This window comes from Mastigoproctus giganteus, chromosome 6 (assembly GCF_048544385.1).
Source record: "Mastigoproctus giganteus isolate SK-2022 chromosome 6, ASM4854438v1, whole genome shotgun sequence".
In the NCBI taxonomy this organism is placed as follows: domain Eukaryota; kingdom Metazoa; phylum Arthropoda; class Arachnida; order Uropygi; family Thelyphonidae; genus Mastigoproctus; species Mastigoproctus giganteus.
The window spans coordinates 180688309-180712925 of record NC_143580.1 but is presented as its reverse complement, the minus strand read 5'-3'; the positions used below and the strand labels follow the sequence as shown (position 1 = coordinate 180712925).

Genomic DNA, 24617 nt, shown 5'->3' with positions numbered 1-24617 from the left:
TACGCGGGGAAATGTTTAGATTGGACTGCAGGAAGTTTTATTTTAGCCAGCGAGTTATAAATTACTGGAATAAGTTGCCTTCATGGGTGGTAGAGGCCGACAGTTTGGGGAAATTCAAAGGTCATCTGGATAGTACTTTCGGGTAAGGGAAGCGCATAGGATGATAGGATTAATTTCCTTTTTATTTAATTTTTAATTTCATTTTATTATTTTTATTTATTTATTAATTATTATTATTTATTTATTTAATTTTTGTTTTTATCATTGTTTTGTTCGGATTTTTTTTTTTTTTTTTTTTTTTTTGGCTGGTGCAGCATAAGCCATAGGCTTTCTTGCACCATACGGCCGTTACTAATACTAATACTAATACTAATTTGACTTTATAAGGTAATCCATTGGGTATCCACGTAACACAGCTCTGTTGGTGTGTGAGAGAGAGAGAGAGAGAGAGAGAGAGAGAGAGATGTTAACTGCAGAATTTCAGTCATTGATTTAGCATCTAAAATTGATATGTGTAATCAACTTCTGAAACAAACCATTTCCAAAGCTATTGTGATACTAGTGCTTAGCTGATGTTACTTAGAAATTACACTAGAATAAAGTTATTTCCTGTTACTTTCCTAAAAAATGCACTTACCTGTTCATCTATTAGTTGCAATTGTAACTGTTTCTGTTTCTGGTCCCTACCAAAGGATTCCATGTCAATAGCAAAATCTCCACCACTTCTACCAGCATGTTCATCGGCAAGGAGGACACTTCCTGTATGACCTGACATTGCAGATGGCGGTAAAGTACATGACACTGTACCTTGTGTGAATTGTTCTCGTCTAGTTTTTTGATGCTTTAAATTCTGAAAGAGTGGTCAAATTGGGTTTAGCTACTATATATTATCTGCAATTAAGTATCACATATAAAAGAAGAACTGGATTTTAGCAGCATCACTGAGAATATTTCCCAAAATAGCAAAAATACTCATACACTGGTTATAAGACTCAATTATATCAAGTTTGAAAGGATACATCACTTTTTAGAGAAAGGGGATAGAAGAAATTGCTCAAACTACAGAGGAATCTGTGTTTTAAATCCAACAGAAAAGCTCTTTAGTGGGATACTGGAAACTAAACTAGAGAAAGAAATAAGAGAGAAAGAAATATTTTTCTGGAAAAATACCAAACTACTGAACAGGATATAGGATTAGCCTTTATTGACCTGGAAAAAGCTTATGATAGTGTCCCAAGAAAGATGCTGTGGAGTGCCATGGAAAAAATATCAATACGACAACCACTGATCGACATAATTAGAAAAATATACAAAAATAAAACTTGTTGCATTTAATTGGGTCAGAAATATCAAGGAAATTCAAAACATCAAAAGGCTTGCTACAGGAGTGCTGTTTATCCCCCACATTATTCAAGTCGTACCCAGAAGTGACTCTGGAGGTTTGGTCCCAAAGAAGCAGACCAATGGGATTATGTATGGCTCAAAACATCTACCTTTCAAACCTTCTGTTCGCAGATGACCAGGTACTGATTGAGCAGGATGCTGACTATATGTGCAGAAAGCTATTGGAACAATATAGAGAATGGGGTTTGACAAATTTTAATAAGATGGAATATACGAATTCAAGGGGGGGGGGCATTCTGAATGTAAATGGAGCAGAGATAAAGAATGTGAAGCAGTTTAAATATCTAGGAGCTATTATGCAGATGGATGGTTCATCTGAAGATGAGATTACAAGAGAATTAATGAGGGAAGAAAGGAGGTCTTGAGAATGTTGAATCCAATATTATGGAGCAATAACATTCTCCCAAAAACCAAATGATTACTATATAATGCAATTTTTCAGAATATCTTACTATATGGATCTGAGATTTGGACTATAAAGGAAAGGCAAAGGAAGAAATTGCTAGCTGTCAAGATGGATTTTTGGAGGTCAGCCAGAAGATCTAAACTAGAAAGAGTTAGGAATGAAGACATAAAAAACAGCAATGAACGCTCAAATAAACATCTTCGACAAAATAGAACAAAAGAGATTAGAATGATATGGACATGTTATAAGAATGGGGAAGAGAGATTACCTAAAAAAGCAATGGAATGAACACCCCCCTAGAAGGAAAAGGAGAGGAAGATCTAGAAGCACTTAGATGGAGGGAGCTATGGAAAAGAGGAAAATCTGGGAAGACAGAAAAGAGTGGAGGAACAAAATTAAATTATATAAAAAAAAATAAGTTATACAACAGGGAAATCCAAGAAGAAAAGAAATATACCTATACTTTCATGTATCATAATTAGGACAAGGTCACAAAAACAACATTAGCAAAAATCTTGGGAAAGTCAGAGGACAAAAAAATCATGGAGGAAAATCACAGAAGGTAATATACAAAAATCAAATTAAAAAATAAATGTACTTTTAATTATTTAAAATATATTTGTTTGCTACTTGTTCATTTGTTTTGCAATGCGCTAGCACTTGCTGAGAGAGGGAGAGAGAGAGATGATAGCAGATGCCAAAGAAAAATTTATGGGAAGATTTATAAAATTCAGAAATTCTATTTTCAGTGATCTATTATATCAACATGAATAGATCACTGAAGTATTAATTAAATGTGAAATTGAAACCAAAAAATGCGCAGACTGCAAAGCTGCTGACTGCCTGACATAGTTACTTGGCATTAAAAGTTTATCCAGGATATCCCTCCTTGGGTAGTTGATCAAATTTTGGAGGCTGTGTGAATTAATGCCACACTTTCTTGAATTAAATGCATTTTATCTTAATAAAAAATAAATAAAAGCCCACATCAATACATCTTGCATTTCTGCTCATTTAAACATAATGCCTTGGAAACTGCAATAAAACTCATTACAGAAGGGCATGTGATTTCATTAAATTTGAATACAGAAATGATTTTTGATACAGAATTTGAAGTCACTAATTCCATGTTGTTGAGCTAGATAATTTGCCTTTTCTTGGAAAATCAGACCTGATACTGGCAAATTAGATGCAAGCATTTGTTGGTACCACTCAAAAAGTTTTGTTTCAAGCTCCTCGTGTTTTGCACCACAAATTTGAATCCTTTTTTTATAGCTGTCCCAGTGTCACGCACTTCTTCAAGTCTTTGCCGGTTTTTCAGTATTACAGATAAAGTAGGTAAAGGGATGTTGTTATTCCTTTGCAATGTCTACTATTTTGCTTTGTTCCATCCTATCAGCCTCTTGTATAATTTTCAGTTTAATTTCCAGGCTTAATTCTGTCTGTTTATGTTTTGTCACAATAACATTGCTAGATAAGGTTTAACGTAAACAAATTTTAAATTAATTTAAAGATACAACTTCCAAAAAAAATAAAATCTTGCTGACCCTTTGATTTTTCAGTGAAAATTCCAAAGAGTTAAAAGTCCAAAGAGCGGGCATTAAGTGGCCAAAGTAGTAGTATTCACAGCGGATATGGTCTTTGCCTTTGAAATGTGTGGCGTTTGAAGATAGCTTTGGCATAGGAGGTCAATGCTTGGAAGACTTCTTTGGATGCAATAAGCTGATGTTCAGTCTAAGGTCAAGATAGATTGTCCAAATATTTATGATGTGGTACCAAGTTCCCCGTCCCCACAAGGACAGAGCATATCTTCCTGGATTCCCAGATCTTGAAATTTACTGTTAAATGTCCTGTTAAGAGAAAAGTTTTGAAAGTTTGGATTCAGCAGTGAAGTTGCTGTCACATTGGGAAACATTTTCTGGTAATTTCCTGTCTTGGGCTGGCTTGTCCATTTGTTCTCACCGGGTGACAAAAGCCTTACAGATATATTTGTTCTCGTGATGGATATCGGCACCAGTCTTGGCACCGATATTCATTACGAATGGCATGAGAGCTCCCGCAGCAAGCAACAAAGAGGTCAAGGAGAGGCTCCCCCCCCATAAGGACTTGAAGTGCGATGGTAGAAGCTGTCAGACACACCATGGAAAGTTGAAGAAGGATAGTTCTCTGTAAATAAAGAAGTTGTTTAGCTAGAGGGGATTTATCTGTGCAGTGGAACCAAACCACCACTGCGTAAGTGACAATAGGGATGAAAACGGTATTGTTCAATCAAGTGAAGAACTCTGCCCTACAAATCCCAGTCTCTTGTAATTCTGGTGAGAAGGATGGTGTACTTCTTAACTTTTTCTCTGAGGTGCTGATCACGTGGCACAAAGGTGGGCTTTGTTATCCCAGATAATGCCAAGATGTTTGACAGAACAGCAGTTTTAGAAAGAGCAAATGATATGACAATCCTATGGTGAGATTATGTAACACACACACACACACACACACACACACACACACACACACACACACACACACACACACACACACACACACACACACACACAATCAGTACTAGCCATATAGTGCAAGGAAAAAGAGAACATAAAACAGAATAAAGTAAAATAAATAAATAAATAATAATAGTAACTGGACACAATCAACCATCCCATGCACTTGATATCAGTTCTCATCATGGGGTAGAAAAAAATCCCATAAAAGAAAAAAAAAATTTTTTTTTAAATAATACAATAAAAAAATAAAAATAAATAAATCTAAAATAACAATAAAAATATAAAGAAAACTATAAAAGATAAAAGAAAATATATAAAAAACAGCTAAATACAGGTAATTAACCACTTTACCTTTCAGTCTCTCAAAGTTGTCAGTCTTGACTACCTATGGAGGCAACTTCTCCCAGTAATCAACAACTAACTGGCTAAAAGAAAACTTCCCGCAATCCAGTCTAAACCTCTTCCCATGTGATCTGAATTTGTTCAGGAATCCTTGATAACAAAAGTTTGTTTTTGTTATCAAGGTTTCATTTTACTATCTCCTCTCAAAGTCTTATAGACTTCGATCAGGTTCTCCTCCTAAGATGTCTGGCTGCCAAGCTTGTAGCCACACAACTGATGTCTTTCCTCACATAGTTGCCCTTTTGCAGATACCATCAATAAAGATATGTAGAAACATCTTGCTATTTGTGTCACTAAGAAACTTTGTACAAGACATGGTAATTTTTCCTGTAGTCCTATGGAGCAAAGGTCTTGAAGGATCCAAACAATTTGTAAATGAGTATTTGCAGGTCTCCATGTACGCACTAAAGCATTTTCTATACTGTGACTCACCATGATTAAATGTTTGTCTCTGACAAATGTATTGCAAAGGTTTGCCTCTGTTTTGACCATCATGTGCAGGTCTACGTTCCCAAAAACCACACTGATTTTTCTTGTTACATTTTCAGTTTTGAGAGCCAGGTGAACTACATATATAATATATAATTTTTTCTAAGATCCTCCCTAGGCAACTGGTGATTTCATATCAGCTGGTAATTTTGTTGGAGTGATTGTGCTTTAGTCAGTGTTGGGCAGGCTAAGACAAATAAATGTTGCAAAGATTATGGTTAAGTGTTTTCTCATGGGATTCAATTATAAAAAATCAACAGGGAATTCTAAGCTGTTTCATTTAACTATTTTAACACAATGTTATATTCCATCTGTACTAGAAGTGCTGCTGGATGTTCTCAGTAGAGACTCTGAGCTCAATTATCACGAAAGCCTAATTGTAAGGAAGGCATGTGTTGGTATTAAAGGTTATTTTATATTGTTTCATTAACATTTTAGTATGATGGAAGGATAGATCATCCTTCCTGGATGGAAGGAGCTATGGGGGTTTGATGGCACATAAGCTAATTTGGCTATAATGCCCTGCAGGAGCATTTGCCATCTCCAGTGGGAGAGATGTGTCCTGCCTTCCTACTGGAGAGAATATTGGCAGATACTTACAATTTAATGTTTTGTTTTTTTTTTAGGATTTTCTTCCAACATTAATATAGAATCTATATCTTTCATAATAGTATATGCAAGGTATATCCAGGAGTCCTTTGCTATTCATCTTATTTGTCTCTTTTTGCATTAAGTTTTTTGTAATTAATAAGAGTTAGAGTAGTAAAATGCTTATGAAATAAGTTCCAAACTTCATTCCCACTGTTTTGCTTTGTTGCATAAAGCATGCCTACAAGTGATTGGCATGCCTGTGTTTTCTATTATATGATTGAGAACTGTCTTGGCAACTACTGTTAATATTTGCCTGGTAATATGCTCTGCCACAATATCTATGAGTTGAGACTGGATAATATAGTTGTTCATGAAAATGCCAACAAAAAATAAATAAATAAATATTAAAAAAAATCATGTTATCCTTTGTTTTGTGCACATGGATATTGTTATCTGCAATCTACAAATGATGAAAATGATCTCTGCCAAGAAGTTCATTTAATGCTGTGCACTCTACATAGAAACAGAGTAAGGGAACATATAGAGAGTTCAACAGCTGAAATGTATCCTGTTGGAAAATGTATTTTATCTGGTGTTTAGTAAGATAAGGTTGTATTGATCCAGTAATGATTCAATAATCTACCTCTTCTATCCATGTGGATAGAAGAGATAGATTATTGTGGAGAGATCTGCATAATGGATGGTACCAACTGAAATCACCTAATAAATGGAATGGAAATGGCATTTTGCTACAAGTTCTTCAAGATCTTTGGCAGTCATAAGCATGATTTAGGGAAAGATATACAGAAAACAATGGACAGAATAATTCTTGGTACAATACAGACACCAACTGTCCCCAAGGAAGTTTGAACAGGAATATGTATGGATGGAATATCTGAGTTTGTTAGGATTCCATTCCTTTCCCCACTCCAGCAGGCAGAGGAAGATGATTGTCTTTTTAATACAACGTATATTTTCTGACCTTGTGAGTAACTTGTAAAATTAAACTAGTCTCTTGCAAGCAAATCATTATAGGATCATATTAAGAGATTAAATCACAGATATCATCAATATCACTACATAAATCACAGCAATTCCACTGCACAATATGATGCATCATCTAATTTTTTTAGATGAAAGAAAATAGGTCTGTCTGGTTTGCTTGCCATTTTTTTCAGAGGGAAAATAGGACATCCAGAATCTTTGCCATCTGAATTGTTGTTCAGAATATTAAAACCCAGTCTTCATTTCTTCCTAATGAATGAAGATTAAGTACTATTTCATCTTGGCTGGTAAAATCAATAGTGCCCGTACTAGTTAGGTCTGGTTGTCTCAGGGTATTTCCACAGTACCCTGCCTCAGTGGTTTCGTTGATCAACTGATGTGATTTTAGTAAGATAAAGTTGCACTGATCCAAATACACAACTGTATTTGAAATGCTACTGGTTTGCTCTAATTGAGCTGGGTTGGTAGTTGGGTGGTGTACTGAGAGTACAGACTAGGCTCATTCTGCAAATGTGTCAATGTACCAGGGAGAGAGGTGGGGGTGTAACACCACTGAGCTGCTACGCTTAGTAATTTTGGGTGGCAAAAGCAAAGGTGCATTTTGCATATTTATGACTGTATCTGCTTGACTGCCTAAAACTAGCAAAAAAATGGATTGCCATATTTTAAACATTTGACTATATACAATAGTCATCACTGCTATTATTATACCAAAGATTAATCTATACTTTTTAGTGATGAAACAATGTAACAATTGATTAAAATGAAACTCACCTCAGTTCTTACTTCTAATACTTGTTTGAAGTCATTGGACATGGATGCCAGTTTTGACTAAAAAATATCATATAATTAAAATGGAACATCACTGGCTGTACAAATTTAACTGTTTTTAAAATATGAATTTCAGTTTAATTATTAACAGTATGATAAACTAAAGAAAAATTCAAGAGAGTGAATACAAATATGGATACCATTATCTGAAGTGGGTATGTATACAAGCATTGTTGGGATATCAGAGACGTGGTGTCACACAGATATAAGGAATGCAGAACTGGAATTTGGGGAGTAAAATGTGTACAGAAAGGATAGACAGGATAGGAAGGGAGGAGGGCGTTATGTTATTAGTTAAGAAACACATAAAATCCAAGGAAGTGAAGCCAGTCGACATCGCTGGACAGTGCAGTGTCGAGTCAGTTTGGTGTGACATAAGCAATGGGAGTCTTGAAACAGGCCTATGGGGCTGGGAATTTCCATACTATAATAATTAATGATAAAACACCAGCCAGGAATTAAACTAAAAATTTACTATACAATGAAATAATATACAATGAAATGTGATGCAATTAAAATAAAAACACTGATTAAATTATAGTTAAAAACAATAAAATTAATTAAAATAAACTAGGTTAAAAGCGATAAAACAATGAAACCTGGAGCTTTCGGAGAATTGCCGTCTCCTTCTTCAACAGCATACTACTAGTGCTAAGACACATCCTTAAGTAGCCGGTCCATGGCACTCATGCACGTGATCATCAGACACATGATCTACATTCTCCATGCGCATATTGGAAATGGAAGTGGCTCGGGAGCGTGTCAAACAGAAACGGTCATCCCTTCTGAGGACAACTGCCTCAAACAGGGGGTGTAAACGGATCCCCCTGTCCTTATTAATAGTACTGTGACTGGATGAACCGATTCGCAAGTTCTCGAGCCACTTGCGTTCCCAAAATCCATGGGCGCGGTCGGTAATGACCACGTCTGCAGGGGAGATCCGATGCTGCTTTTCCCAGAAATGCTCTGCCACAGCAAACCTCGCATAGTTAGCAGTCTTGATAGCGGTCGTGTGTTCCCCCAGACGGTCCTTTAAACGTCGGCCCGTTTCCCCCACATAACACTCCTCACAATCCGGGCACTTAATCTCGTAGACCACATTGCTAGTATGGTCCTGGGCTACGGGATCTTTAACTTGGGATATCACTGTGTGCAACCTCCGACCCGGAAGTTGCACACAGTGAGTCTGGCACTCCCGCAATGCCCGTACAATACGTTCTGAAAGGCCCGGATAGTAAGGAATGTATGCAGTAGCCACAGGGGCAGGCCACTCCCTACGATTGGACTCAACCCTATGAATATATTTGTCCAAGACCCTCTGGGGGTATCCACATTTCCTGAGATCTGCCGTGACTTTGCAAATTTCTATTTCCTTTTCTTCAGGGGTACTACAGTGGGTCCCCACCCTATTCAACAATGCCCTGGCTACACTGTTCTTATGATGACAAGCCTGTGCTGAGCTATAATGAACAAATTGGCCACGGCACATAGGCTTTCTATAGATCGTTGTTTTTAATCTAGATCCATCTCTGCTCACCAAGACATCCAGAAACGGGAGGGACCCAGCTTCTTCCACCTCCGAGGTAAATTGTATAAATGTGGAAAAGCTGTTGAGCAAATTGAGCACCTCATCTTCCTTTCCCTTTTTTAAAATAGTGAAGGTATCGTCCACATATCTCCTCCACTCGCGCATGGGGAAATTCAACTGATGAAACACCCTAGTTTCCAGTTCCTCCATTGCCAAAAGGCAAAATTCCACACCTTTACAAATATCATCAATGCTTAGTAAAGATCTAGCACTAAAGCAATCATCTCATTCCAAGGCCGATCTTACACAATGCACCCCATGTTCAATGGGGATACATGTGAACAAGGATACCAACATCAAACGAAATCATGAGTTCGTCTTCACCTATAGATTGGCTTCTTATAAAGTTCACAAATTCCTTGCTGTTCCTGATTACTAAACTGGAGCGTCCCACTATAGGAGAGATGACTCCAGCTAAAAATCCAGATAAAGCATAAGTGGGACTACCCACAAATGATACTATAGGTCTCAACGGAATGCCCACCTTGTGCGTCCTTGGCTACTGCATACATTCCTTACTATCCGGGCCTTTCAGAACGTATTGTACGGGCATTGCGGGAGTGCCAGACTCGCTGTGTGCAACTTCCGGGTCAGAGGTTGCACACAAGTTAAAGATCCCGTAGCCCAGGACCATACTAGCAATGTGGTCTACGAGATTAAGTGCCCGGATTGTGAGGAGTGTTATGTGGGGGAAACGGGCCGACGTTTAAAGGACCGTCTGGGGGAACACACGACCGCTATCAAGACTGCTAACTATGCGAGGTCTGCTGTGGCAGAGCATTTCTGGGAAAAGCAGCATCGGATCTCCCCTGCAGACGCGGTCATTACTGACCGCGCCCATGGATTTTGGGAACGCAAGTGGCTCGAGAGCTTGCGAATCGGTTCATCCAGTCACAATACTATTAATAGGGACAGGGGGATCCATTTACACCCCCTGTTTGAGGCAGTTGTCCTCAGAAGGGATGACCGTTTCTGTTTGACACGCTCCCGAGCCACTTCCATTTCCGATACGCGCATGGAGAATGTAGATCATGTGTCTGATGATCACGTGCATGAGTGCCATGGACCGGCTACTTAAGGATGTGTCTTAGCACTAGTAGTATGCTGTTGAAGAAGGAGACGGCAGTTCTCCGAAAGCTCCAGGTTTCATTGTTTTATCGCTTTTAACCTAGTTTATTTTAATTAATTTTATTGTTTTTAACTATATTTTAACTATAATTTAATCAGTGTTTTTATTTTAATTGCATCACATTTCATTGCATATTATTTCATTGTATAGTAAATTTTTAGTTTAATTCCTGGCTGGTGTTTTATCATTAATTATTATAGTAAGCAATGGGAGATCAAAATTGAGAGTAGGAGTGTGCTATAGGTCTAATGACTCTGATGAGCATAATAATCTTATAATGGGGGATTTTAATTTTCCAGATGTTGACTGGAATTTTTGGGTTGGTCACTCACACACTAGAAGGCTTTTGTGGATTTATTGGATGATTGTTTTCTAAATCAGCATGTTCAGGAGGCAACTAGAGGGAGTAATACTCTTGATCTGATTATCAGTAGTGATTCTTCATGCATTAAGAATCTGCAGATAAAGGAACCACTAGATGGCAGTGATCACAGTGTGCTGAAGTGGGATTTACTCAAAGAGGTGACTACCATCAGGGGTATAGGGAAGGGTCTTTGTTTTCGTAAAGGCAACTACGACGGTCTGAGACAGTATTTAAATTCTATACAGTGGGACCAACTGATGATGTTACCAACAGCAAATTCAAAATGGGAAGCATTCAAAAAACTTATCTTGGAAGCTACTAGGCTTTACATACCAACTAAGAAATATTGTTCAAGGTTTAGGCCGAAATGGATGTCAGATGAACTAATGAGACATATGGCAGAGAAAAAAAATGCATGGGATACATATAAATTAATGGGTGACATGGAAGCCTATGATAGATATAAGCTGGTCTGTAACCAATCACAAAGGAGATTAGGCAGGCAAAGGCAGATTATGAGAAATCCTTGGCAAAGAATGCAAAGAAAAACAGAAAAGAGTTCTTTACCTATGTAAACTCTAGAAGGAAAGGGATGAATCAGATTGGTCCACTGGATATTGATGGTTCAACTGTTGATGATCCTGCTCAGGTGGCTAACAAACTAAATGAGTATTTTGCATCTACATTTATACATGAGGAGTTATTCAGGAAGGGGAATGCCAGAGGTGAAGTAAACTCTGGCAGTGAGCTAGATGATTTTGTAATAACTGAGAAGAAAGTGGAGGAGAAAGTATTAGTTTCCTCAGATACACGAAATGACAAAGGATTCGAAGCGCACTGGTTTATGACATAAGGATTTGACGTATACTGATTTACTTGCTAACGGAAAAATATCAGGCAATAAAAATGATAAAACATGGACTACATTTCTTTAGGACAGCTAGAGAAAAACTCTTCTCTAAAAGAGTTAAAAAAAAAAAAAAAAAAAAAAAAAGGAATTGTATTATTAAATTGTTGGTCAGGAAAATACTCCAATTTACATAAATAAAATACATTTACACACATAAAAGTGGCAGTCCAAATTATACAGGTTTTTACTGCAATAGTTTATTTAAAAAACAGAAAAGTAATCATTGTAATTTAAGTGATTGCCTTTGTTGATCACACTATTCCCTTTCAGAAGCGTAATGCAACCATCATAGCAATTTCTTATTAAATTTTTTGTTCTTCCTCTATTAATCTAAAAGTAAAACAAATGGTAGAAAAAAGTGATAATTTTATAAACTAGGTTTAATTTTCGATTATTTAATAAATAATTTAATATGTAAAATTTAAGAGAGAACACAGTATGCAAGTACAAAATGGCAGGGGAAAAATGGAAATTTTTCAAAAGAAATTACTAATCTCTAATATCAAATTCAGAAAATATATGCAGTTGAAATCATTATAAAAGAATGACCAATTTTCCAAAGAAAATATGAAATGACTTACAATAATAAACAACTTCTCCAGGCAATAAATCAACAGAACATAAGAACATAAAATCAACTGCATCTGCGGAGTAAGAGGATTAAGTGACATTGCCAAAAATGTCACTATTTCAAAATAACTTTCCACTACTAAGGAAAAAAAAAAGTTTGACTAAAATATGAACAGCTTTCTTGCTTACATTGAAATTATTCTTCATTGAAAACTCAAATTTGTAATGATTAAAAATGCATTAAAATGTCAATTATTTTTTACTTTTGTCATTTTTAGTGCTGGGGGAGGTAGCTACTAACTTCATATATCCACTGATAGATTAAACAAAGATAATTCCAAAAGGCAATAATTACGTTCTGTATAAAATAGCATAAAAGAGTAAAAGGGTAGAAAATTTATACTTCTATGTCAAGCTGTTTTCACATGGAAGTAGAAAAGGAAAGGTAAAAATCAAACTACTAGAAGCAGACTTTATTTTACTATATTTTTAGAAAATTCATTCTCTGGTTATGTTTTTCTATAATCATAGTGCCACATGCTATAATTTCATTTAATGCATCAAAAAATACAAGGACAATTTAAACATAAGGTGGTTGTTGTTGGTTTAGGGATTTATTAGGCGCATTGGCAACTATGGCCATAGTGTGCCAAAAACATAAGGTAACATGTTTTTGGGGAAGAAACTGTATCTTCTTCTTCAAACGCACAGAAATTCATCTAAAACTGCAAGCCATGCACAGTCTGACTATCATGTCAAAAAAGAAGTTTTTGATGCAATCAATTCAAACATGGCCCACTGCACATGCTGCTGTCTACACACGACAGTGGTTATAGCATTATGGATCAGTAGTGCTTGTCCATCCCCACACAATCTAAACCTTGGCTCTTTTTGACACTCATCTGTTAAGCCTTGAAAAAACATTACAGGGGAATCATTTCAGTTATGAAGAAGCAGTTAAATGGTGTTTACCTGGTTGAATGGGAATGTCCCTGAATTTTACAAGAGGTATTGACTGCACTCCTGACACAGTGGGATAAGTGCCTGAATGTCTTCATCTATGTTTCATTTCATTGCTCTATGATTGAATGTCTCCTAACAAAAGCATTTGATATCTTACTTTTCAAACAGTCTTTGTGAGGAGCTTCGACCCAGTGGTGGTGACACCCCCAATTGTGGAAAACATGGTGGCAGGTCACCTGACAGGTGTCCAACTTTCTTTTAAATTTTTAGAAAAGTTTTTTTTTTTGTTGTTTAATTCTTCTTTCACAATACTAATATGTCATCCTTTCTCAATGTATTGCAATACATATTGTAACATAACTTTTTACTTTTTAATAAAAAAATTAAATACCTAAAAAATGCTGTTTTTTCACACTTCCATTTTCTATTTAAAACAGAGTTAAGATTTTGAAATTTTAAAGATGTGCATATATTTCTGCTGCTTATTGTGTATACAAGTACTTTTACAAAATTTGAAAAAAAAAAAAAAAAAATATATATATATATATACATACTGTGTGTGTGTGTGTGTGTGTGTGTGTGTGTGTGTGTGTGTGTGTGTGTGTGTGTGTGTGTGTGTGTGTGCACGCGCGTTATATTGATAATCATTAATATATGGAAATTATGAGGTAATGCCATTGCAGTGGCAATGGATACACTATATCCATAATATAATATATATACTGTATTATTTTATGGGGAAAGATTATCGTAAAAGACATGCCTACATAAAGCTATGGAGAATGCATAGGTGAAGTATGTTACATATACACAAAGGATAATATCAAAACAATAATGCACAGTATCATTTGGACCCACACTGTGTCCAAGTGGTTCGAGGAACACAGTGAAGATATCATCCATATTGATTGGCCTTCAAATTCACCTGACCTCAATCCAATTGAACACCTGTGGCATGTTTCCGAATGGGAAATGGGGTGTATGGACATGCAACCGTCATCTATTTTGACACGGGAAAGCCCTGCAGGCAGCAAGGCTTTCCTCAGTGTGGTCTTCAGCCATCTAGTGGAGTCAGTGTCTAGACGAATAGTGGCTGTTATGGATGCGAATGGTGGCCCGGCCCAGCATGGTGTTAGGTAGGTGGTCATAGTGTGATCACTGAGTGTATATGTATGTACACATCAGAGATACTGTAAATACTTAATTTACAAATTAATCTTACTTTATTATATAATCAATGCAAAATGTACATAATCTTCATTTTCTTGTTTCATACTATAGTATATAGTCTATATTAGATTATACTATATTGTATTAGTAGAATTATGTTAAATGTTCAAACTTTATTTTGACGTTTCACTATAATAACCATTTTTCTCATTCTCCTTGGGGGGGGGGGGAGATCACTATTAAGGACTTTAATTGTAGTAGCTTGAGAGGAAAAAAGACTATTTAAAATTTTGATGAAATGTCCTTAAAAATTGCTTGTTTGTTTGTTTTAGTTAGTTGTTGGCGCATCGGCTTCTGTGGCTATAATGCACCTCCCAAGGTTTTTGCAGTACTCTGACCCAAGCCCGAGGTGGGATTCGAACCCGCAACCTTTGGGTTGCCAGGCACGCACTTTACCCACCCGGCTAGCCCGGTCGGCCTTAAAAATTGCTGTAGATTATTTAGCTGCAAGAGGAAACTCAGTGTTGAGTTGGGCAAATTTGGTAAGTATTTTTCTTTCAGTGCTTGTAAAACACCTATTGTGGAAACAAGAGGTACACAGTCTACTATTATAGAGTTTCTAACATATGTTAAATATGTTCAAAAAATCTTGGACTGTGCCACAAATTGTAAACAAGTCATGAGGGTCCCACACCCCTTTAACTGTACCTTAACCTCTTAAAGAACTGTTTTGAAAGCACTGTTAGATTTAGAAGAAATTGGACTAAATGCTGTTCCATTAGTTTGTGATTAAGCCTTTACTAGTCAAGAACAATTTTAAGATATTCTTTGGGCAGCATGATGCATTTATTATCTTCAAACAAGGAAATTGAGATCTTAAAGTGACAAAAGGCACACTTTTTCCCCTCCATCAGTGAAAAAAAGACGATGTGCAGCATTTATTGGAAGAGTGCAAGAATTAAAAAAAAAATCATGATATTCAATTTTCTTTTTGAAGAGCTGAATGAAGTTCATTATCTAATTATAATTAGATAATGAACTTTGCTTAATCATTGTGTGCACTATTCGTGAACTTATGGAAATCTAGAAATGGAATGGACATACATTACTTCAAAATCTGCCTCTTCTTTAAAAGGTAGAGAATGTGTTTTCTAACTTTTAAGTCAAAATTGGACAAAAATAGCTTTCAAGTGTGATTGCTTCTTCCAATTTTAAAATCTATTTTCACACTGCTATTTGCATTTACAATTATTTAGAAACACGGACAAGAGATAGCAGCATTTACCAGAAAATTTGTAGTGTACTCTGCAGTGTTATTTGAAACAACATTGAAAACAAATATATATAAATATATAAACAAAAAACGGAAGAAAGTGAAAAAGGAAAAGAAAAGATGTTTACGGACAAGGGCCAGTGACAGACAGAAAGTACCCAACAGCCACAATGAATATAAGTGAATATAAAGATATACACATAAAGAGAAAGGATTTTTATGACAGAATGTCCAAAATAGCACCATATACTCATTTCTTGAGAACTAAATACACATTGACTACTTAGAAGAGGCAAAAGATGGATATAGGTGGAGGTAGGAGTAATGGAATAAACAGAGGTTTTTGAGTGATTAAAAGAGATGAATACAAAGGAAACAAAATATACTGTGTGAAGGGAAATATATGGAATGAATACTCAATTTATTAAAAATTAGACATGAAGTTATTTATGCAATTTTAAATGGCTTATTGAGCAGATTGCAGGTCATCTCCAAGCAAACTTAAAGGAGACCTGTGGCCTGCTCAACTGTGTTTTAATAACGGATGCCCAAGTTAGATCCAAAACATTGACAAGAAAGCAATAAGTTTGTCTTCTTTGTCTAATTTCTACTTCAGGGACTAAATAAACCATTTAAAGTTATATATATATATATTAGTGATAAAAAAGAAAAGAAAGTTAAAACGACAATAACTGTAACTAATATTTATGGATCGATGCAGTTGCAAGCAATCATGCAATACACCCATAATGTCTATAAAATATTAAGGACAATAGAAAATAATAATACTATCAGGGACTTAAGAAAATGCAAAAAAAAAAAAAAAAATAATTATTATCGCTTTTTACCGACAATCTAGATGACTTTAACTGGGGCCAAACACCCAGACTGAAAGCAAAAAACGACAAGAGGTTCTCTGTTTCTGTAATGATTAATATATGCTAAGTAATTTAAATCTAAACCAAATATAAACTAGTATAGGCCAAATATAAATCAAATGTAAGAAATATTAGTAAAATATAAATGTAAACATATATTAATCATCGTTGACCTGACGGAGAACGTAATTTAATGATTAAAATAAGATTAAATATATAATACATACTACATATTTACCGTATCTAGGACATAATATAATAGTGGTCAAAATAATGTGGTGCCCCCTATGTGATGGATACAGTAAAAATAAATATATATAAATAAATTTAAGTTAATGCAAAGAGAAACATGCAGATAGTAAGAAGAAAAACTAAAGGAGTAGGAATAATAGAACCTGAACTCCACAAAGGCAAAAAATAGTGGTATAGATAAGAAATAGTTTCTCCTACGTTCTCAGAATGCCCTAATAATTTTGGAGAAATAAAAATAAAGAGTGTAGGACAGTTTAAAGACATTACAAGATATAAGTTGTGGCTCGGGTATGCCCGGGATCGCAAAGCCGTTCCTATAGCAGGACTATTCAGCTGAATTTACCTCAGCGTGAACTTAAGTAAATTTAAATGAATTTAACTATATATATATATATATATATATATATATATATAGAGAGAGAGAGAGAGAGAGAGAGAGAGAGAGAGAGAGAGAGAGAGGGGAAAAAAAATGATATGCTGTAATTTGCAAGCCGGTGGGTACAAGTTTTCTACGCCCTAAGACACCAAGAATGCAAAGTGTATCCTATGTACATATACATGGCACTAAATTGCGGGTGGTTGGTGGGTGGAACAGACTTCCATCCCTTGTCGTGGAAGTTGATAGCCTAAATAAGTTTAAGGCTCAGCTGGACAGGTATTTCGAACGAACAGAGGGGTGAAGTGGAAGTGGTTATTTTTATTTATTTATGTTACTTTTTTTTTTTTTTTTTTTTTTTTTTTGGCTGATGCTGCGTAAGCTTGCTTTCTTGCATCAAATGCCTCTACTAATGCTAATATATGACAATTATATTGAAACAATAGGTTCAGAAAACCAATTTTTGAAATTAATTATGCTTATCGCTTTCCTGAAGTGATATTTCAGGTAAGCGATAGGGAAATTATTATTAATCAACTTGCCGTATAATGCTGTTATGCCCACTGAACAGTTTTTATTACTATTGCAAATATAAGCAATCCTTAGACATTGCGATAAAATTATATTAGCATGCACTGATTTTGATATATTAGATCTCCAGTTTGTAAGGCTGACTACATTAAAATGAAATGCGTCTCTTTTATTATATACGTTTACATCTATATTATTATTATGGAATATTTCTATACGAAGATCCAAGTAATTTGCTATAGTATCGGAACTATTAGTTTTTTCTACTGGATATAATTTACTGTAATCCTGAACAAAATGTGGACAATTAAAAACACATAGATCATCTACTTATCTGTATATAAGTAGGTTATCTTGGAACGCTCTTTCTGTATAATATAGATAAAGGTTTGCGATTATGCTTGATGCTGGACTTCCCATAGGGGTGCCAGTCACTTGCAATGATGTTCCGTCAATATACATAATTATTAAAGATGCATAATTTTATTAGAGTATCCCAAAAGGTTAAATCAACCTTTATAGCATTTTTATTTTCCAAATACAGTTTCTGGAGAACGACTTTTAAATTATCAAGATTAATGCTCGTAAATAGACTGTTAAAGTCAAATTTTTGTATTTGTTGAATATTGTTATTTTTTACTGCATTTATAATCAGTAAGTTATTATTTATTATAATAATTTTATTTAAGTTATTTAATATAATTTTAAGTAATTTTTCTAATGTTTTTCGGGAAATTTAGCATAACTATTCTACATGATGTTATGAATCTAAAAGCAATAGGTGATTTATGAAATTTAGGTATGCCATATATAAACGGATATTTTAGGTTATTATACTTTAATTTTTTATGCAATGCAATTAATTTTTTGATTATTATATTAGAGGAAGATGTTATCTGTTTATATGTATGGCTAGACTGTAGTTCATTTTTTATAATTTCTATATAATATGATTTACATATGATTGCATAATTGCAAGCAGCTTTGTCAACAGGAGTAATTACAAAATGTTCATGTATATCTTTGAGCTGCCTATTTATTAATTTGGTATTATATAGATTATCCTGTATGAATTTCAATTGATTATATTTGTTAGATATGACCACATGTGGTATGCCTCAACCAGTATGTTATATTTGTATGCTGATCTTATGAAGTATTTTAAATTAATTTCAAAAATTTGTTTTCTGAACCTATTGTTTCAATATAATTGTCATATTTAGTGCCATGTATATATGTACATAGGATACACTTTGCATTCTTGGTGTCTTACAGCGTAGAAAACTTGTACCCAGCAGCTTGCAAATTACAGTGTATCATTTTTTTTTTTTTTTTTTTTTTTTTAATATATAGTTAAATTCATTTAAATTTACTTAAATTCACACTGAGATAATATGCAAATTCAGCTCAGGGTCCTACTATAGTAGTAGTAGTGGCACATGATGCAAGAAAGCAAGTGTAGGAGCTTATGCAGCATCAGCCAAAAAAAAAAAAAAAAAAAAAAAAAATCACACCATTCCCTCCAAATACCTGTCCAGTTCCTCCTTAAATTTATTTAACCTATCAACTTCCACAACGACAGATGGAAGTTTGTTCTAGCAATTAACCACCCGCTGACTAAAGGCAAATTTCCGCACATCTATTCTACATCTGTCCTTTCTTAATTTGAACTTATGTCCCCGTAGGTTCGTAATCTGAACAAGTGGAAGGATCCCATCAGAATTCAGCGTGCTCAACCCATTCAAGGCCTTATAGACCTCAATCAGATCACCGCGCAGGTGCCTAGTCTCCAGCCACTGCAATTTGCAGAACTTAAGCCTCTCTTGGTAAGAGAATCCCTTCATTCCCCTCACCAATCGTGTTGCTCTTCTCTGTACACACTCAAGCAAATCTACATCCTTCCTAAAATGAGGCCTCCAGACCTGTACGCAGTACTCAAGGCGTGGCCTGACCATTGCCTTATACAGAGGGACAATCACCTCCTTTTCCCTGCTAGCAAAATTCCTATATATCATTGACAAAACCCCATGACCCGCCCTAGCAGCCTGTCTGCACTGCTCAGAAAACTTCATATCTGACTGCGCAATTACTCCCAGGTCTTTTTCATTTTCTACCACCTTAAGTGTAGTACCACACAGTTGGTACGTTTCTCTGGGGTTACTTCTTCCCATATGCAGTACTTTGCATTTGTCAAGGTTGAACTTCAGTTGCCACTTCTTAGCCCATCTGCCCAAATTATCTAGATCCTGTTGCAGTAGCACACTGCCATTACTGTCATTAACAACCCTGCCAACCTTTGTGTCATCTGCAAACTTCGACATTAAGCCTGATATACCTTCATCAATATCATTGATAAATACACAAAACAACAGTGGACCCAACACCGAACCCTGTGGGACTCCCCTAATAACATTAGTCCACGAAGAGCAGCACCCATTGATTACCACCCTCTGTCTTCTCCCACTTAACCATCCTTTTATCCATTGTAGCAACTTACCCTTAATACCATTCTGCTCCAATTTGTACAGTAGTCTTCCATGCGCAACAGTGTCAAAATCTTTCCTGAAATCCAAGTATACGATATCAAAATTATTTTTTGCATCCAGTTCCTTTGTGACCACATCATAATAACCAATCAAATTTGTCAGACAAGACTTTCCCTTAACAAACCCATGCTGTGTTTGAATTATTGCTGCAGTCTTGTCTAGATGATCCTGCAATGCATCTTTAACCAGTGACTCCATTATTTTACCCGGAACAGAAGTTAAACTAACTGGTCTGTAATTACTCGTGTCACCCTTCGATCCACCTTTGTGAATTGGGGACACATTTGCACATCTCCAGTCCGTGGGAACCTCCCCTGAGTCCAAGGATGCTCTCATAATTATGGCTAAGGGTTTGCTTAGTTGCTTTGCCGCCTCCTTTAAAATAACTGGATAGATCCCATCCACCCCAGGTGCCTTTCTTATGTTTAACTTCAACAATTTCTCCTCCACTTTGCTCTCAGTTATTACAAAATCATTAAGCACACTGCTACAATTTGATAACCTTCTTCCATTTTCAAACTGTAATAATTCCTCACGTGTGAATGTAGATGCAAAATACTCATTCAGTTTGTTTGCTATCTGAGCAGGATCATCAACAGTCGAACCATCGATGTCAAGTGGATCAATCATATTAATCCCCTTCCTTTTAGAGTTTATATAAGTAAAGAAATCCTTGCTGTTTTTCTTAGCATCTTTTGCCAAAGATTTCTCGTAATCCGCCTTCGCCTGCCGAACCTCCTTTGTGACCTGATTACAGACTAGCTTATATCTGCCACAGGCTTCTGCGTCACCTGATAATTTATATGCATCCCATGCATTTTTCTTCTCTCACGAGTCTCATTAGTTCATTTGATAACCATTTAGGCCTAAACCTTGAATGATATTTCTTAATCGGTATATAAAGTCTAGTAGCTTCCACGATTAATTCCTTGAATGCTTCCCACTTAGAATTTACTGTTTGTAACATCGTCAGTTGATCCCACTGTACAGAATTTAAAAACTGTCTGAGACCACTGTACTCCCCTTTACGGAAGCCAAAACCCTTTCCTTTACCCCTGACGGTAGTTACCTCTTTGAGTAAATCCCACTTCAGCACACTGTGATCACTGCCACCTAGTGGTTCCTTTATCTGCAAATTCTTAATACACGAATGATCACTGCTGATAACCAGATCAAGAGTGTTACTTTCTCTGGTTGCCTCTCGAACATGCTGCTGCAGAAAACAATCATCCAATAAATCGACAAAAGTCTGACTAGTGTGTGAGTGACCAACCCACAAGTTCCAGTCAATATCTGGGAAGTTAAAATCCCCCATTATAAGACATTCTGATTTACTGGCCCACTCTATTTCTCTGTACAATTGTTCATTGTACTCATTCAAGTCATTAGGCCTATAACACACTCCTACTCTTATTTTTCCTTTCGCAGTGCGTATCTCACACCAAACTGACTCAACAGAGCACTGTTCATCTATATTAACTGGGTGCACTTCCTTTGATTTTATGTTTTTCTTAATTAACAGCATAACACCCCCCACTCTTTCTGTCCTGTCTATCCTTTCTGTACACATTGTACTCCCCAAATTCCAGTTCTGCATTCCTTATATCTTTGTGACACCACGTCTCTGCTATCCCAACAATATCTGCCTTTGATGTCTTGACCAACACTTCAAATTCATCAAATTTATTTACTATACTTCTAGCATTGGTATACATGCAAGCATACATGCTCCTATGCCTATTCCTTGTTACCCTAACACATCCCATATACCCAACTATTCCATGATAACTGCCATCCGTCCCTGAAACCCCCAACACCCCTCGCTCCAGGTCGCTTCTTATTCTAATAGAAGTTGTGCAAGAATCACCTTCACCTCTGCCTGCGGTTACTGTTAAACTATTAGTCTTTGTATCCCCCCAAACTAGCAGTTTTCCGACCCACCTAACACTGCCTCGATAGCATCAACAAATATTCTTACACCCTTTCTATTTAAGTGTATCCCATCCCTGTAGAAGCAATCTCTCCTGTTAACAAGTACAGTCCAGGCTGAAAAAAATTCTACCCCTTGAGCCTTGCACAATCTTTCCAGGGCCGAATTGATCGACAAGGCTCTCATCATGTACTCCCTCCTATCGTGTCTGGGCAGAATTGCAGACACTTTCAAATTCAACCCTATTTCACGGCTTTTTTTCAACAGTGACCTGTACTTGTTGAGTAATTCCGCCGGTCTCCTACTCTTAATATCATTAGTGCCAACGTGTACAACTATATCACCTTTTGTGCCCTTGAAAGATGATATCTGCTCTACAACGTCATCAACCTTTGCCCCTGGCAGACATACCCTGGTCCTGTTCCACCTATCCTTCTTACAAAGGATGTTCCCCGCTTCCCTGACAATAGAGTCATCAACAACTACTAGTTCCTGTGGGACCAGCGCATTCTGCCTTAGGGGTTGCCGCTGTGTTGCGTGATGACCAAGTGCAAGCTCTGGCGTTGATGTGGGCAGCTGAGAGCCTGATGGGCCCCTCAATTTAGATCTTTCGAGGGCATTCACCCTGTCCTTCAAACTCTCATATAGGCCCATAACAACGTCGAGTTGTCGCCTGATTTCCTTACACTCCTTACATCGCGCGCACACAAAGACATCCCCCATGGCAATATCATGTTCCGTTCCAGAGAGTTCGGCAAACATTTCACAAGCCACACATTTTTTTAGGCTGTGATGCGTTGGAGAATTGCCCCCCTCAGTTCTCCCCCGAGTCACAGCACTCCTGCCACTTTGTGCCCGTTGCTTTGCTGCTCTAGTTTGGGGCATGGTAGTTTAAATTAATAAAATCAATAAATTAAATGTCAATAGTATTTGAATAGAAACTATTAAATAGAAACAGTGAAGCGTATTACTATATAATTATGCGTTAGAGCTACCTAGCTACCTCAATTAAAAAATTTGAATTCCCTACCACTATATCCAAAAACAATGGCTACAAAAATGGAACGAAATAACGGTTTTACCTATCGTAAGTAAAATCCACAAAAACTCTTTATCTAAATTAAAAATAAAAAATAACCAGCGTAACTATAACTATATGACTACGTATTAAGTACAATATAGGAACGGGTTTACGATCCTGGACATACCCGAGCCACAACTTATATCTTGTAATGTCTTTAAACTGTCCTACACTCTTTATTTTTTTTTCTCTGAAATTATTTGGGCAATCCGAGGACGTAGGAGAAACTATTTCTTATCTATACCACTATTTTTCGCCTTTGTGGAGTTCAGGTTTTATTATTCCTACTCCTTTAGTTTTTCTTCTTACTATCTGCATGTTTCTCTTTGCGTTACCTTAAATTTAATTATTTATTTATATTTATTTTTATCGTATCCATCACATAGGGGGCACCACATATTATTTTGACCACTATTACATATGTCCTAGATACGGTAAATATGTAGTATGTATTATAAATTTAATCTTATTTTAATCATTAAATTATGTTCTCTGTCGGGTCAACGATGATTAATATATGCTTACATTTATATTTTACTTATATTTCTAAAATTTCTTAACTTTTTATTTACATTTGATTTATATTTGGCCTATACTGGTTTATATTTGGTTTAGATTTAAATTACTGCATATATTGATCATTACAGAAACAGAGAACCTCTTGTCGTTTTTTGCCTTCAGTCTGGGTGATTGGCCCCAGTTGAAGTCATCTAGATTGTCGGTAAAAAGCAATACATTTTTTTTTTCTTCTTTTTGCTTTTTCTTAAGTCCCTGATAGTATTATTATTATTTGATTGATTTACTTTTTCTATTATTTTCTATTATCCTTAATATTTTATATATATATATATATATAAAAAATGAGAGTCAATTTTTAATAATTTTCGAGAAATGATAAAATTTTAAATGAAAACATTCAATACTACTTACCTGAAGAGATACTACAACCGAATTGGAATGTGACTGCATATGCCTTCCATGATAATATTCTCTAGATTTTGTAAGCTGTAGGGAATAAAAACAAAAACAGGCATGAACATTATCAAAGAATATTCACTACAAGGAGGGGATCCTAATAAATACTCAAGAGCATGCAAGTTTAAAAAAAAAAAAAAAAAAAAAATTATTAAATTTATTCAAATTACAGTACTTGATTTAATTAAAATATCATTTTTTTTAAAAATAAAATGATACAATATAATAAATTTAAGTCCTGTTCTGTGGCCTAATAAACAAGTTTAGAGAGAGAGAGAGAGAGAGAGATTAAATGCTAACAGAAGTTTCTAAGATGTTAAAAAAATATCAACTTAAATTTGTTAGTTTTAATACTGATAGGAATTGTTTAGTCTCACAGAAGTCTCCAACCTCTTTTCCTACATCTCAAACCACCATCAACTCAACCTTGTGAACCACTACTGTGCACATCTGAC

At 35.8% G+C, this 24617-nt stretch overlaps 1 protein-coding gene across 1 annotated transcript in view; it reads right to left on the bottom strand.

Annotated features, from left to right (window-relative positions):
* Positions 1-24617, bottom strand: part of Syx5 (syntaxin 5) — a 146835-nt gene that overhangs the window by 40996 nt on the left and 81222 nt on the right. The window contains exons 6-8 of the mRNA XM_090375545.1: positions 24118-24192; positions 7570-7626; positions 638-850 (exon numbers count right to left, since the gene is read on the bottom strand). Coding sequence (XP_090231671.1) covers positions 638-850; positions 7570-7626; positions 24118-24192 — 345 coding nt within the window. The remainder of the gene's footprint in view (positions 1-637; positions 851-7569; positions 7627-24117; positions 24193-24617) is intronic.